Genomic DNA, 16,076 nt, shown 5'->3' on the forward strand with positions numbered 1-16,076 from the left:
TCACTGTCTGAATGAAGTCCTCTATCCTTCCAACTACTGCCTTTACTTTGCAAGGAAATGTGATTCTTAATGAGAGGAATAAGAAATAGCAATGCACTTTTCCAGATAAAAAGAATGATCACATTTACTGATGAAGGAATGTCCTGTTTCATCATCAAATAGCCACGGCTGGCTATTTATATACATTCGTGTTTAAGCGACAGGCCAGCCTTAGGCATTTCCATGCAAGTCCATTACTAAGTTAAACCGAGGAGAACCATTGTGACTGCATGGCCCCCAACTACGTGACTGCATGGCCTTAGCATAAGTCATGGTGAGACATGGCAGCTTGTATGATCGATGTCTGTTCACAGAGAGTTATGTGTGAAAGTTGTTGTTGTTGCATATGGCAAAGAGAAATGGAGAGAGGAGGGGAAGGCGGAGAGGGGAGAGAAAGATAGACACCTGCAGACCTGCTTCACCGCCTGTGAAGCGACTCCCCTGCAGGTGGGGAGCCGGGGGCTCGAACCAGAATCCTTACACACTGGTCCTTGTCATTTGCACCACATGCACTTAACCCACTGCGCTGCTGCCCAGCCTCTGCATATCACACTTTCCCCAATGTCTCCATCTGATGACTCCAGTGATCCCTGCCCCGGGCCAGCGCTCAGAGCCTTTGCACACGCTATCTTCTCTATCCAAATCCTCATCTCTGGAAACTCTTCACATTACCCTGCACAGTGAAAGGGGCTTTGCAGATGTGATTCCATTTCTGGCTTTGAGAAAAGGAAAGAGATTATCCTGGGTGATCCAGGTGGGAGCCACTTAATTATACAGCTGCTTAAAAGAAAGAGGTGGGAGCTCAGAGTGAGAGACGGAAGATGAAAGGATGGAGACAGAGGGCGGAGAGGACAGGAGATGCTACAGGACAGACGTTGAAGATGGAGAAGGGGGGCAGGAGTCAAGGTGTTGTGAGTTGGGAGACGCAAGGGAATATATACGCTGACATCTTGATTTTAACTCAACGGAATCCCTTTCAGACAGGAGAGCTATAAGAGGTATGTGTTGTTTTAAGTCATTAAAACTTAAATGTATTCAATTTGTAGTAATTTGTTCAGCAGCAAGGAATACATTCCCCACCTTGCATCCTTACCTAACTTAGCCCTTGTGATCCTGTGTCAATTTCTTCAGGAAATCCTTTTAGGACATTGCTTATCAGATCAGATCCAGCCTCCCATTATATTTTCTCAAATTACCCGGAGATCTTGCTTCTGAGCGCTTGTCACTGTTTCAAATTATGGGCTTGTGTGCTTACTTGATTAGAGTTGCCAGTGAAACAGCTATGGGACAAGGCCATGCGTGGCTCACCCAAGGAAATGAATGAGTGAGAGAGCGAGGAAATGAACATGAAATGTGTGAATGAAAAGTGGAGAGCTCCCAAAGGAGGGGCTAGGACACGGCATGCTGGTGGTGGGAATTGTATGAATTGTACCCCCTTATCCCACAATCTTGTCCATCATTATTAAATCACTAATGATAATAATAATAAAGAAATAGGAAAACCGAAAACGCCAAGCAGAGCTTGAACTGGGTTTGGTGTATTGCCCCAAAATAAAAGACGGGTGTGTGTGTGTGTGTGTGTGTGTGTGTGTGTGTGTGTGTGTGTGTGTGTGCATGTGTGTGTATACGTGTATATGTGCGTATATGTGTGTATGTGTGTGTATATGTGTGTATGTGTGTATATGTGTGTATGTGTGTGTATATGTGTGTATATATGTGTGTATATGTGTGTGCATGTGTGTATATGTGTATATGTGTGTATGTGTGCATGTGTGTATATGTGTGTATATATGTGTGTATGTGTGTATATGTGTGTGTATGTGTGTATGTGTGCGTGTGTGTATATGTGTGTGTATGTGTGTATATGTGTGTGTATATATGTGTATATATGTGTGTGTATATATGTGTGTGTGTATGTGTGTGTATATATGTGTGTGTATACGTGTGTATGTGTGTGTATATGTGTGTTTGTGTGTATATGTGTGTGTGTGTGTGTGTGTGTGTGTGTGTGTGTGTGTATGTGAGGGGTCGGGTCCTGGAGAAATGTTATACATGTACAAGCTACTGTAATTTTGTTTAAAAGAATTTATTTATTTATGAGAAAGATAGGCAGAGAGAGAAAGAACCAGACATCACTCTGGTACATGTGCTGCCGGGGATTGAACTCAGGACCTCATGGTTGAGAATCCAGTGCTTTATCCACTGCGCCACCTCCTGGACCACCTGTAATTTTTTTTTTTTTTTACTGTATTTATTGATGACTGTAAGCCGTTAACCCCCCAATAAAGAAAAAAAAATGGAGAACTCACACAAAATTTTAGAATTAGGAAAAGAAGTAAGGAGGTAGTTTGCATTTGAATATCCAGGACTGAAAAACATATGATTTACCCTCTGCCTGGAGTAATGGTCTCAAGAGAGAAACAACAAGGATGCCTCCTCCACTGCAGGAAATGCACAGACACGGCCGAGGAGTCAGCATCACCTTTTTTCCCCCCCCTTCCTTTTAAGGTTTTTGTTGACACCCAAGCTTATCCTGGGGGCTCTATCTCTGTGTGATGAGTCCACTCACTGCTCTTTGTGGCCATTTTTCCTTCTTCTTCTTCTTCTTCTTCTTTTTTTTTTTTTTTGAGAGAGACAAAAGGAGAGATTGAGAGGGAAGGGGGAGACAGTGAAAGAGAGAGAAAGAGAAACATCAGAAGCACTGCTTCACCACTCATGAAGATTCCCCTCTGCAGCTGGGGACTGAGGGCTTGAACTCTGGTCCTTGTGCATGGTAACATGTACCACTGCCCAGCCTCTTGCTTTTATATCTAGACATTGGAACTGGGTTGACAGTGGTGAGTTCCAGTTGAGAAATGCTGAAGTGTTCGGAGTCCCTCACCAAATCTGCAATTTAGTTTGCTCTAGAAAATGGAGCAAACTCCATTACTTTGTTAAGTGCTTCAGTAAATGAAAGCATCCAATTATGGTCAGGTGTCAGTCAACACTCTGGCCACCTTGGATAGAATTCCATTTGCTTTGTCATTGTTCTCAAGCGCTGCTAAGGATCGAACCCAGGGCCTTATGCATGGAAGACACAAGCCCTGTAGGTGAGCAACCTCTCTGGCCTAAAGCATATGTACTTTTGAAGCCACTAGACAAGCTGGAAGAATGGAGAGGGAGAGAGGAGGGCTCAGAAAACGGATGTACTAACTGATAAAGCTGGGGGCAGTGGCCACGCTGGTGAGAGCAGAACTCTTACCCAGACAAGGACAGATGTTACAGCACACATTCCTGCCCTCCCTGAGCCGTCCCTTGTCCTCTTGACATGACTGCTGGTGCCCAGCCTCCTCTGTCCTGGGAGGAACATGCTGTTGTCACTGTATTTGTTGCGACTAAGATGAATGACTCTCTACTGCCCCTTCTTAGAGTCACTGGCTCCCAGTTGCGGGCCCAGGATGTTTCTGGCCTGCTTTTGGACACATGGCCCTGACCTTGTGTAGGAGAAGCAGGGAGATGGGTTTTAAGTCTCTTTCGTTTCTGTTGTGAGAGGGAGGACTTGCCTGCCTGCAAAGTGTAATAATAAAAAAAAGATTTTAAAATTTACTTCATAGGAGAAGGAGAGAAGCCAGAGCACCATAGGACCCAGAGATCAAGCCTGGTGCCACAGGCAGGCCCGTTTTGAGTTTGACCAGCAAGGTTTAATTTTGCAAGGAAGGGCAGCCAAGAAGAAATGCTTGGAATTTAAGAACAATGCAAGGGCTGGAGAGACAACATACTGGCTATGCAAAGTGACTTTTATGCCTGAGGCTCTGTGTTCCCAGGTTCAGTCCCCAGCACCACCAAAAACCAGAGCTGAGCAGTGTTAGGGCCTCTTGTCTCAGCCTGTCTCTCTCTCTCTCTCTCTCTTTGAAAAAATAATAAAAATAATGTCAAGTGAATATCCACATCAGCAGCTCACCTTTCTACTTTGTCAGCTGCAGGTAAAAATTCATTTAGCTGGCAGGCCAGGAAGTGGCACAGTGGATAAGCATGCTTATGAGTATGAGGTCCTGAATTTGATCCCTGACACCACATGCTGGAATAATGCTATGATCTCCCTCCCCCTCTCCCTCCCCTTCTCCCTCTCTCCCTCTCTCCCTCTCCCTCTCAAGACATCTGTATGACCTAATTTTATATAACATAAGACACGCATAGCATATGTCTGTTATCTAAGCATAAAGAGGGTATGTCTCATGCATTTAGAGAGGTCTTCTCCCCCCCCCTCCTCTTTTCTGGAAGAAAGGGATTCTGTCTCTCATCATGTCATGTTATCCTTGTAGGAATTGAGTACCTGTGAGCATCTTCAGCAGGGCCTCTAGTTATTTTCAATTCTACCTGGATTATTATCATTTTTTTTTGTTGTTGCAAGGAGCACATAAAAGAGATCTATCGAGTTGCCCGATCAATGTACATTTATTATTGCTTACCCAAGTGTTTAATAAACCTATCCCTGTCCTGGGCATAACTTTAAATACTTCATTGACTGTAACAGAGCTGCTCTTTTCTTCCTGGTCAAAGTAGCCTTATAAACTATAATTAAGCACTAATTACGGGCTCGACAGGCCAGATAGGAACAGCAGAGTCCATTATGCAGTCTCCAGAACACGCCTTGGAAGGAGACATCTATTGTTAGACAATATTATAAAATAAACAGAGTGAAACAAGGGGGTGAGAATAAGTGGAGGTCAAGTTACCTTTTTTCTAGGCCCTCCCCTCCACCCCCAATTTCTGAATTGTGACTTCGGTTATTCATTTTCTGCTTTTTAGAGGAGTCATGCTAACAGGAAAATACACTTGGGGTGATGTTTTAATTTCTCACAGTCAATTTATGCAGACTGAGAGATAATGACATGCTTTATAGATAATTATAAAATGGGATTTTTAAGTTCTTCCTCTTTGATGAAACTCAAAGTTAAATCAGTCGAATACAGGAAAAATTAGTTTAAAAAACACTTCAGGCGGGGAGACAGCATAATGGTTATGCAAAAAGAAAAAAAAGTTTCTCATGCCAGAGGTCCCAGGTTCAATCCCCAGCACCACCATAAGCCAGAGTTGATCAGTGCTCTGGTCTTTTGGTACCTTTCGCTCTGTATATCTTTTTTCATTAAAATAATAACATATCATTTTTGAAAGAATTGTATTAAAAATAAAGTAAACAAAACCCACTCTAAGGTCTTATGCCTGAGCTCCCTGATTCAATCCCCAACCTCCAGCATCACCATAAACCAGAGGTGAACAGTACTCTGATTCAAATAATATATATTATTAACCTCTATGAAATTTCTCATGAAGCTATTCATGAACTTGTCCAGAGACTCAATTTCTTTTCTCCATGCACAGTGTCGATCACTACGTCACAAAGATGATTGAACCTGGGACTTTAGAACCTCAGGCATGAGAGGCTCTTTGTGTAACAATTATGCTATCACCCCCACCCCAAATAAAATATTTTAAAAAATCATTCTAAGGGTTAGAGAGATAGCTCACAGGGTAGACTGTGTGCCTTGCCATTCAGGAGACCAAGATGTGAGGAAATACTGTGACACCACACAGGACATACTGTGACACCAGGGGAAACTCCAGTATTGTTCTCTTCCTCTTTCTGTCTCTTTATCTGAGTGAAAAGTTCTTGGCCCAGTGAAACAGTGCCTGCATGAGGCCTGACACCACAAACTAAATAAATAAACAAGTAAATAATATAGCAATATGATAAATAATTGTTTAAAGATTACTCTGTTGGCCAAAGCAGTGATTCAGAGGTAGAACTCAGGAGTGACAGACATAAGGGCCACCAGTTTGATTCCTACCATTCCATCTGCCAGAACACCTCCTCACTCACTCACTCACTCACTCACTCACTCACTCACTCACTCACTCACTCGTTCACTTACTCACTTCTGTATACTCCTGTTATTGAAAATATGGCTGCATTCCTATAAGAAGCTTTCTTCAGAGGGAACTAGAGGAATCAAGTGAAGCTGATTTGAAACACACACACACACACACGCCACCTGTGTCTTTGCAAGCAGCTCACACACAGCCCAGAATTCTCGCCCTACTGCTTGTCAGGAAGAGTATCCCAGTCGTAGCCATGTAAATACTTTATAGGAGCTTAGCATGGAAAGGACATATTTAACAGTTTACAACTGTCTCGGTGACAGCAAGTTCTAATTGAAAATGCCTGTGTGATACTTGTTAGGAAGTTTTAATATCAAAAGGCCAGCCAAGGTCTCCCATGAAAAATTTCAAGACAGTGAAAGAAACTAATCCTTTCTCGTGATGTTTGGCTTCTCCTAGGGAGTAGGTGATCTTGATTTCATATTTTAGTGCCATGGTTTGTTAAGGCAATTTTCTCCTTTGAAGAATAACAAGAGGAAGAGAGACACAGAGAGAAGAGTATTTAAAGTGATATATATATATATATATTTGTAGAATGAAAAATTATCACTGAAACTTCAGGGTGCTTTGTAGGGGTGGGGGGGCTTTGTCTACAGATCTGGGAGATCCTGGATAGAGGTAGGACAAATTGAAAAGGGGGTGAGAGGAGATGGTAGTCGGATAGTGTTGATCTGTATTTGGGGGAGGTACACATCCAGGCCTGTGAGACAACAGACTTGTAAGAGACCATTTCACTAATATAAATATTTACAAAAATATGTAGGGTGTCGATAACAATTTGTATTTTTGTTTTCCTAAAGAGATTCCTGTAGATAACACCCCATCAGAGCACAAAGGAGCAGTCTGGATAAACGGGGAGTCTCTGTAGATTTGCACTCCTTATAAAAGAATTATCAGGGTCCTCAGGCTCCTTCTCCTCTCCCAGCCTGGCCTGGAGAATGTTTATCTCATGCCCTTACCTATGAGGAGGCCCACTGACTGTTGTGATTAGCAGGTGGTGTATTCCCAAGTAGCTAGCTACCTTCCTGTGATCCAATCCTGCTTGGCAATAGGCCAGGTGTCGAGCTGTCCTGGGGCAGTTCTTGCTGGCATACCACAAGCCCTGAGAAATGTGATAGTTCCTTCCACAGCTGCCTTCTGGGAATATCTTCTGTCTGACTCCACAAAACATATACATATATATATATATACATATATATATATATATATATGCATATATATATATACTGAAACGGAAGCAGATGACATATATATTTGTGTGAATAAGCATGAACATGTGTCAATGTAACTGGGTTGAGTGCACAGATGAGACTCCAACCAGGCTTCCTGGTTAAGAATTATGATTATACCTCACCAATGTGTCTTGGAACCTCACCTCCCCAGAGCCCTGCCCCACTAGGGAAAGATAGAAACAGGCTGGGGGTATGGATAGATTTGTCAACAACTATGTCCAGTGGAGAAGCAATTACAGAAGCCAGACCTCCCACCTTCTGCACCTCATAATGATCCTGGGTCCGTGTTCCCAGAGTGATAAAGAATAGGGAAGCTTCCAATGGAGGGGTTGGATATGGAACTCTGGTGATGAGAACTGTATCCCTTTTACCTCCACAATCTTGTGAATTATTATTAAATCATTAATAAAAAATGAACTATTAAAACTGAATAATACCGGAAAAAAAAAGAATTATGATTACAGGATTGGGGAGATAGCTCAGCAGTAGAGCACAGGCCTTGCATGCCTGTGGCCCCGGGTTCAATCTCGAGTCAACGTATGCCAGAACTGATTGATGCTTGAGTGTCTAAAAAAAAAAGTAATTAAAAATTATTGTTATAATTCTTACGTGACGATATAAGAAAGATGCAATTTTCTAATGTTCTGATAGAAATTATTAAAAAGATTGGAAACTGTTTTCCGGAATGCATATCATTTTCACAGTGATCTCAAATTACTGAGTACCTTGTTGAATATTAATCTTCTCCAAAGTGAATTTCCTAGGCAACTATAGCAGGGTCATTAATAGGTTGGCGTCTATAGAGTGGCTTTGAATTATAGGATGAAAATCTACCATCATCCTATAATAAGAACATGATATACAAATTGTTCCTTTTCTCATTTATGTGCCATACTATATTTACTAGTAATCTATCCTAATTTCTTTCTATCTTTCTGTCTTGGTTCAATGTCTGTCCTGTTTAAAGTGTCTCAAATACTCCTTGAAAAGCACTGTGTATATGTCTCAACTACTGCTTAGAAAGTACTGTGCATAAGTCCTAAATACTCTTTGGAAAGTACTGTGCATAGGTCTCAAATAGTCTTTGGAAAAACACTGTGCATATGTCTCAGATACTCCTTAGGAAGTACTGTGCACACAGGTCTCAAATATGCTTTGAAAAGTACTGCTCATAGGTCTCAAATAGTCTTTTGAAAGTACTGTGCCTATGTGGGAAAATAAATTGCAGGGGGGGGAAAAAAAAAGGAAGTGAACAAATTGATACTCTCTGATGTGGATGGACATTAAATTTTTGTAGACCACACATCTGACACCATGTCACCTCAGTGGATGGCATGCGTCGATGCAACTATCGTTTGCCTGCCTTCTTGATGTAATGAAAAATGGGGATAATTTTAATACTGATGAGTTTGTGTTTAAAAGCATTATTGATTTCTTTTAGCTAAGACATTGTGTTTCTTTATAATTCATGCTTTACAAAGATTTATGAACAAATACAGTAGAAAATGGATTTTCCAGGGACCTATTACTAGGTGCATGACAGTTTGGAAGCAGCTAGCCTCTGGAATTCTTTGTGAAAAGCCTCTAGGATCATCTTGTGACCTAGTGACAGATAATATGCATTGAGGAAATAAACCGAGACTCTCTGGATATTTTCATGAATAATTTCATGAACAATTTCATAGAGGTTATTGTTTATTTGGTTGGAATCATGATGTTTTCTTTTTTAATATTTTATTGATTTACTTATTTTTAATGAAACAGAGAGAGAGAAAAATACAGAAATGGGCTCTGATATATGGTGGTGCTGGGGATTGAACCTGAGACCTCAGAGCCTCAGGCATGGGAGACTTTTGGCATCACTGTTATGCATTCTCCCTAGCCCTAAAATCCATTATAGTTGTTTCATAGCTCTGTGTCCTTCATTGTGGTGGACCAAGCATGGGACTCTGGGGTTTGACAGTCCTTTTTCTTCCTTCCTTTGTTTACTTTCCTTTTATTCCCTCTCTCTTTCCCTAAGCTTTCCATGGCCACCCAGCTCCCCCTGTGACTAAAAGATTTCAGAATCAGAGGTTTTAAATGGAAGACATCCCTAGTGATCAAATGGCTTCACCTGTGGTACCTCTCCTCAGCTGGGCAAAATGCAGATGGAGCCATTCCAGTCTTAAGCTATTTCTTCCCCATTGACTGGAATTAGAGGTCATGGAATATAAGGACAGACAAGCAGTGTAGGGGAGGTTAGAGCACTAACTAGGCTGTCTGAGGTTCCAGAGGTCACAGGTTCAATCCTGGTACAAATAGTGCTCTAATAATTCTCCACTTGGCATCCCAGAGACACATGTGTTCTCCCCTCCCCATCCCCAACAGATAAATCAAGTGCCCTAGGGGCTGAAGAATTTGACCAAAACAAGATGCAGCTAAGATGAGTGGATCTGACCTTGTCCAAATCTCTGGACCAAAGAGTTACATCTGCTCCAAACCCACACATCTCTTTATCAGCTATCTGTCCACACTCTTATACACATTCCCCAAAGCTACATCCCTGTCTGAGGCCTCCTACCTGCCCTTGACACCTCCCCCAACATCAGCACACAAAGGCATACACACACAACAAAGCAACCTCAAAGCTGTGGAGGACAGCCAAGGATTTGAGGCTGATGCTTCCTGTGCCAAGGGCTCCCCCACTAAGCTGGGAATATTATGCCTCCTTTTGACTTCCGTAAAGCTTCCAGACCAACCTTAAACCAGATACACTCCTTTTAATCCCATTGTTACCATCCTGTGAGGTGCCAAAGTAAAGAAAGGACGTGCTTTCAAAATGGGGACTCGACAAAGATGTAAGCAGGGAACACAGAGCACCCTGAGAACTAGTTCCAATGGGGTTCATTCGTGATCTCTCCTAACCACACTTCCTCCTTCTTGTCCCCCCTTCCTGTGCAGCAATAAGTAAATAAATGAACCAACAGACACTCGACTCTTGTTTTCTTCTCCTAAGATAATATAACCTAAATGTTTAGTTGTTTGATTTCTTTTTTTTTTTTTCCCCAAGAAGGAAAGTGCTCCTACTGTGAGTTGGACCCAGGACCCCTCTATGGACAGATAAGATTTCACTTATCTTGATTACAACTTCTTCAAAGCAGTAGTGACTAGAGACTGCAGATCTGAGAGAGACAAGAACACTTATGATCAAAGGAGCTACCAAACAGATTCAAATGCAAGTCAAAGCAGCCCAACACGCCAAGTCTTTATATTGATAGAATCCATTATGAAAATAAATATCTCTGTATGGTTGGGCAGAGAAAGCTGGCTGAGGTTGATCAGAATGGCAAGGAGGTTTCCAACACCAGTTTAAAGCAAAGGCAGATAGTCATAGAGACGGCGGCATTGGGCATGTGCGGTATCAACATGTCACATGTGGAAGTGATGTGTGCTGTTGGAAGGCGAAGATCTTTGTGCTTCACCTGCTGCCTGACCCCCTCGCGCAGGTCAGCGACAGTTGACACAATCAAGCAATAAACTGGCTGATGGGAAGTGGCTTGTGTGCAGTTCTCTGCTCTCTGGCTGGGAGAGGGGGCTTCCTGGTGAGCAAAGTTAACAGCAGATGAATTAATGCTTTTTACCAGCAGGAGTTCTGAACCCCTTCGTTTCTGAGGTGAAGCTGGCAAATACCAACTCAATCATGTCATCATGTTGCTGCTGTGACAGCCTTTGTCTTCACGTTGACGTGGGGGTTTCTGGAGAGAAAGCTGGCAAGAAGTGGCCATGAAGTCAAAATTCATCAAAGTGCATAGGGGATATTTCCAGTTCTCCTTTCTTCCTCCCTCCCTTTCTTAAAAAAATATTTTCATTAATTTATTATGACAGAGAGACAGAAATTGAGAGGAAAGGGGATATAAGGAGGGAAAGAGATAGAGAGACACCTGCAGTCCTGCTTCATCACTCACAAAGCTTTCCCTCTGCAGGTGGGGACCGGGGACTTGAACCTGAGTCCTTGTGCACTGTTAACATGTGTGCTCAACCAGCTGTGCCACTACTTAGCCCTAAAGAGTCACTTCTATTTCAATTTTTCAACGAGGATTATTGAAAGCATTTTTTAAAAGGAAAAAAAAACATGTATTTTCCATTATTTTTTAAATGATTTTTAAGTTATTTATTTATTCCCTTGTGTTGCCCTTGTTATTTTATTGTTGTAGTTATTATTGTTGTTGTTATTGATGTTGTCATTGGAAAAGACAGAGAGAAATGGAGAGAGGAGAGAAGACAGAGAGGAGGAGAGAAAGATAGACACCTGCAGACCTGCCTCACTGCTTGTGAAACAACTCCCCTGCAGGTGGGGAGCAGGGGCTCACACCTGGATCCTTATGCCGGTCCTTGTGCTTTGCACCACCTGTGCTTAACCCGCTGTGCTACCACCTGATTCCGTATTTTTCATTCTATGATTTCCTTACTCCTCCTCCTCTACCTCCTCCTCCTCCATCTTCTTCTTTAAATGTGGTACTTGGAGGGCCAAGTGCATGTGCAAAATTCCAAGCAGCCACTGGGCCTCATTCTTTGGTTTTTTTTTTTTTTTTTTGAAAGAGTCAAAGGAGAGAGAGAGAGAGAGAGAGAGAGAGAGAAAGAAAGGAGGGATACCACAGCAAGACTCCACCAACAGTGGTACTCCCATGTGGATCTGTGGCTGAAATTCAAGGCTTTGTGCATGGACAGTCATGTACTATACAAGGTAAGTTATCTTTAGCTCCCCCCCCCCACGACCCCTCCATCCATATTCCTTTGCTGTTGTTGTTAATGCTGAGACTTTACTGCTCAGGGCTGACTTTTTCAGATAACAACAGAGATAAAGAGGTAGACAGAGATAGAGATAATCACTGCATCTTCCCTAAGTGCGGTGAGGGGCCGAGTTTGAATTAAGCCAGGTACATGGCCTAGCAGGATGTGCTATTCCCCAAAACTCTAGTAAGTTAAGGAGTGGGCTTGATTCTCACCTCTGCTGTGGAGAAACTTGTAAATAGAGTCAGCTGCAGACACTAGAGTCATTTTTTTCTTTCTCGACTTCTCACAATATGCTTCACTTGGCTGGAACTTCAGAAGGTGATTTGATGCCATCCTTGGCCATAAGTACTGCATCAGAGTGATTTCTGGGATTGAAGTCTGCCCCCTTCTTTCTGCCAAACTCGAGGATGCTAAAATGACTCCCCTCAAGTCAGATATTAAAATATACAACCTCTCCTACACTTGTAATGCTTGGTTGATAAGCAGTTATTGTCCTGGAAGCCAGTCATTGGAGTTGAAAGATAAATATTATTCCATATCTTATTGAATAAAATCTATTATATCACAGGTGATGGAGACAGATTGACTCAATAAATTCTAATAGTGTATGTGGAGAAATAGTGGCAATAAAAATGCTGATGACTTGACACGGGGAAAATACTGAATGTCATTAACATCCTATTTCCTCTGTTCTGATCTCCCTGTCATACTCTCCACACTGTTTTAATCCCTATCAGTGGGGATTTCTTTGCTTTATCGACATGGGGAGGGGGGAATGGCACTTTTGAGTGTTTTAAATGATCCACTACAAAACATTTTGCAGGAGTGATGTGCAGCAACGTAACTACAGAAAATTAAGATACGCTAACATCAGCCTGTAATTGAGTAGGCTGCAACAAACGTGAGATGCCACTGAGTGGTGTCCTTTGGTCTCACGACTACAAATTTTTTTTTTCCCAACCTCTCACTTGCGTTTCATTTTTATTAATAAAACTCTGTTTGTAATCACGCCTCTGGACTTATCGTGGGGGTCCTGATTTCCATGATTTTCCACAGATGGTATTTCAGGAGCTGCAACTCAGGACTAGGAAAACTGAGACTTTAACTTTATTTTATCTTATAACGAGAGAAAGATTCAGTATATGCAGTGCTGGGGATCTAATTCAAGACTTGACACGTGCAGAACCTAGGATCTACTTCTGGGAAGCCGGGGCTCGAACCGGGATTCTTATGCCGGTCATTGCGCTTTGCGCCACCTGCACTTAACCCATTGCACTACACCCCCAAATTGTTTAATAATCAGAGACCTAAAAGTAAGACTGTAACAGATGAGATTTGAGGTCTGCATGTTGGAAGACGCTAGGAAGTTTATTTTAGCTGTATTCCAAGGGGCCCATGACTTTATTAATTTTGGCCTGAGTGCAACAGCTAACATGCAGGTAGACTAAGAGTATTATTTGGGAAGATGGTGTCAGAGTTGGGAATAGAACTAGAAAGCTGAATTAGAGCAGAGAGCAGCTCCCAAATATGGGAAACGTATACAAATACCATTGACTGTAAACCCCATTGACCTGATCTGGGGGTCCATGTCTATTCATATTTAGCATATGAGCCTGTGTAGCCTCTGCATCCCTGTCAGTCGGAGCTTGCATTCCATTGTCATGGCTAGGAACATACTAGGCTGCACTCATTCAGGACCCATCTTCCTTGAGTGGCAGAGTATGTTGGCCCAGCCTCCCTTTGGAGAGTGGGGCAGTTTCTACCATTGTTGTTCCACATGGAGGGCAACGTCCTGTAGAGGCCCACAAGAGGGTTTATGATGACGTTCCTGATGAAGGGGAGCAGTGATGGTAGAGAGAGGGATCTGTTAAGAGGTCTAGGCTCATCCTATCTGTGTGGGAATCCTAGGATTCGCTGATTAGGGCCCAAGATGATGAGGTGGCCTAATAATGACCAAAAGGACCATCATAAAAGTGTGCTGGTCTCTTTCCCTTATCCAGGTTTTGTAGTCCTTACTTTGTCTGACAAGGGGTCTATTTTAAATCAAATTCATCCTACTGTTTCTTTTTTCAAAAGTTGGATCCTTTTCTGAGATTCCAGTGACAATTTCAAAGTCAAGCACCTCTGCTCTTGAAAAGGTCTCAGACAATCTTGCTCACACCATGCCAATCACAGCCTCCCCATGTAGATGGAAGGACATCCTGGGATGTCTTCGTGGTCACAGCAAGCAGGTGTGTTGTTTTTCTTCTCCGACTTATTTCCTTTAGTGGACTGCTGCTTGATGAAAGGTCTCCTGACATACTGGTGTTAAGTAGGTTCATAAGCACTGTGGAAATGGCACAGTGAGTTTCCATGGAATTATAAAGCTTATTCTATCCAATTGTGATTGTGCAAACCGGAAGTCTAGGGGCATTTGCTAGCCATCCTAGAATCAAAACAGGGTTATAAAAAGGAAATTCATTGGTCCACAGAAGCGCAGTGGGTAAAGCACTGGGCTGTCAGGTCTGAGGTTTCAACAAGCTGAATCCCTACCATAAAAGTGGTGGAGAGATGAGTTAGTTTTCTCTCACTTTCTCCTCTCTCTCCTTGTCTTTCCTTAATAAGTGAAGAAGAAGAAAAAAAAGATAGGAAATGGTGGCAAAACAGATTGTGTATCCTTTTAAGTGTTGTCCATTAATTTATTGATAATGAAGGAGTTTCTCTGTACTGATATTTCTTTAATTTATTCAACTATGGAACAGTGCATGCTACCAATGGCCTGAAATTCATAGGTTTGAAGAAATGATAACATTTATTAAACAAATTAGCCAGTTGTGTATTTGTTCCTGTGTGTGGACCTTCATTAAGTGCAACCAAGAAACTGATGGAAAATTTCAAAGCCTCATAAACAACTTTATGTACTCCTTATGTTGTAAGAAATAACTCTCTCTCATTCTACATTTTATTATATATTAAGTACAAGATAGATGTGATCTATGTCACCTTGGAAAGTTTTTTTAAAAATATTTATTTATTCCCCTTTGTTGCCCTTGTTGTTTTATTGTTGTAGTTATTGTTGTTGTTGTTGATGTTGTTGTTGTTGGATAGAACAGAGAGAAATGGAGAGAGGAAGGGAAGACAGAGGGGAGGGGAGGAGAAAGATAGACCTGCAGACCTGCTTCTCCGCTTGTGAAGCGACTCCCCTGCAGGTGGGGAGCCGGGGCTCGAACCAGGATCCTTACGCCGGTCCCTGTGCTTCGCACCATCTGCACTTAACTCGCTGCACTACTGTCTGACTCCCAGGTTTTGTTTACTTGTCTTTTTTAAAATATATAATGAGCTTTTTAAAAAATTATTTATTTATTCCCTTTTGTTGCCCTTGTTGTTTTATTGTTGTCGTCATTGTTGGATAGGACAGAGAGAAATGGAGAGAGGAGGGGAAGACAGAGAGGGAGAGAGAAAGAGAGACACCTGCAGACCTGCTTCACCGCCTGTGAAGCGACTCCCCTGCAGGTGGGGAGCCGGGGCTCGAACCAGGATCCTTACGCCGGTCCCTGTGCTTCGCACCATCTGCACTTAACTCGCTGCACTACTGTCTGACTCCCAGGTTTTGTTTACTTGTCTTTTTTAAAATATATAATGAGCTTTTTAAAAAATTATTTATTTATTCCCTTTTGTTGCCCTTGTTGTTTTATTGTTGTCGTCATTGTTGGATAGGACAGAGAGAAATGGAGAGAGGAGGGGAAGACAGAGAGGGAGAGAGAAAGAGAGACACCTGCAGACCTGCTTCACCGCTTGTGAAGCGACTCCCCTGCAGGTGGGGAGCCGGGGCTTGAACCAGGTTCCTTAGGCCAGTCCTTGCACTTTGCACCACCTGTGCTTAACCCGTTGCGCTACCGCCCGACTCCCTGTAATGAGCTTCTAAGTAAATAACAAGAGTGGCATTTATTCTGAGATATAATGGAACTTCCCCTAATAGGTAATTACTATTAATGATACTTAAAACAGGATGGCAAAGAGAATATTTTTTTCTGGGTCCATTTTGGCACAGGAAACAAAAGTGAAAAATAAGTATTATGTTCTAGAAGCTTCTCAGTGTAAAGGGAGTCGCTGGCTCACTACGGTAAAAAACTT

The 16,076-nt window shown here is 42.3% G+C and overlaps 1 protein-coding gene across 7 annotated transcripts in view; it reads left to right on the forward strand.

The window, feature by feature from the left end:
* LOC132534857 (uncharacterized) overlaps positions 1–16,076 on the forward strand; it is a 106,769-nt gene that overhangs the window by 27,324 nt on the left and 63,369 nt on the right. For all 7 annotated transcript variants that reach the window (XR_009546595.1, XR_009546597.1, XR_009546596.1 and 4 more), the window contains one exon: positions 14,040–14,194. Coding sequence is in view for 3 of the 7 variants with exons in the window: in XM_060179340.1 (XP_060035323.1) it covers positions 14,040–14,194 (155 nt within the window). In the remaining 4 variants the exon portion in view is untranslated. The remainder of the gene's footprint in view (positions 1–14,039; positions 14,195–16,076) is intronic.

The sequence above is a fragment of the Erinaceus europaeus genome, chromosome 20, assembly GCF_950295315.1.
Source record: "Erinaceus europaeus chromosome 20, mEriEur2.1, whole genome shotgun sequence".
Classification (NCBI taxonomy): domain Eukaryota; kingdom Metazoa; phylum Chordata; class Mammalia; order Eulipotyphla; family Erinaceidae; genus Erinaceus; species Erinaceus europaeus.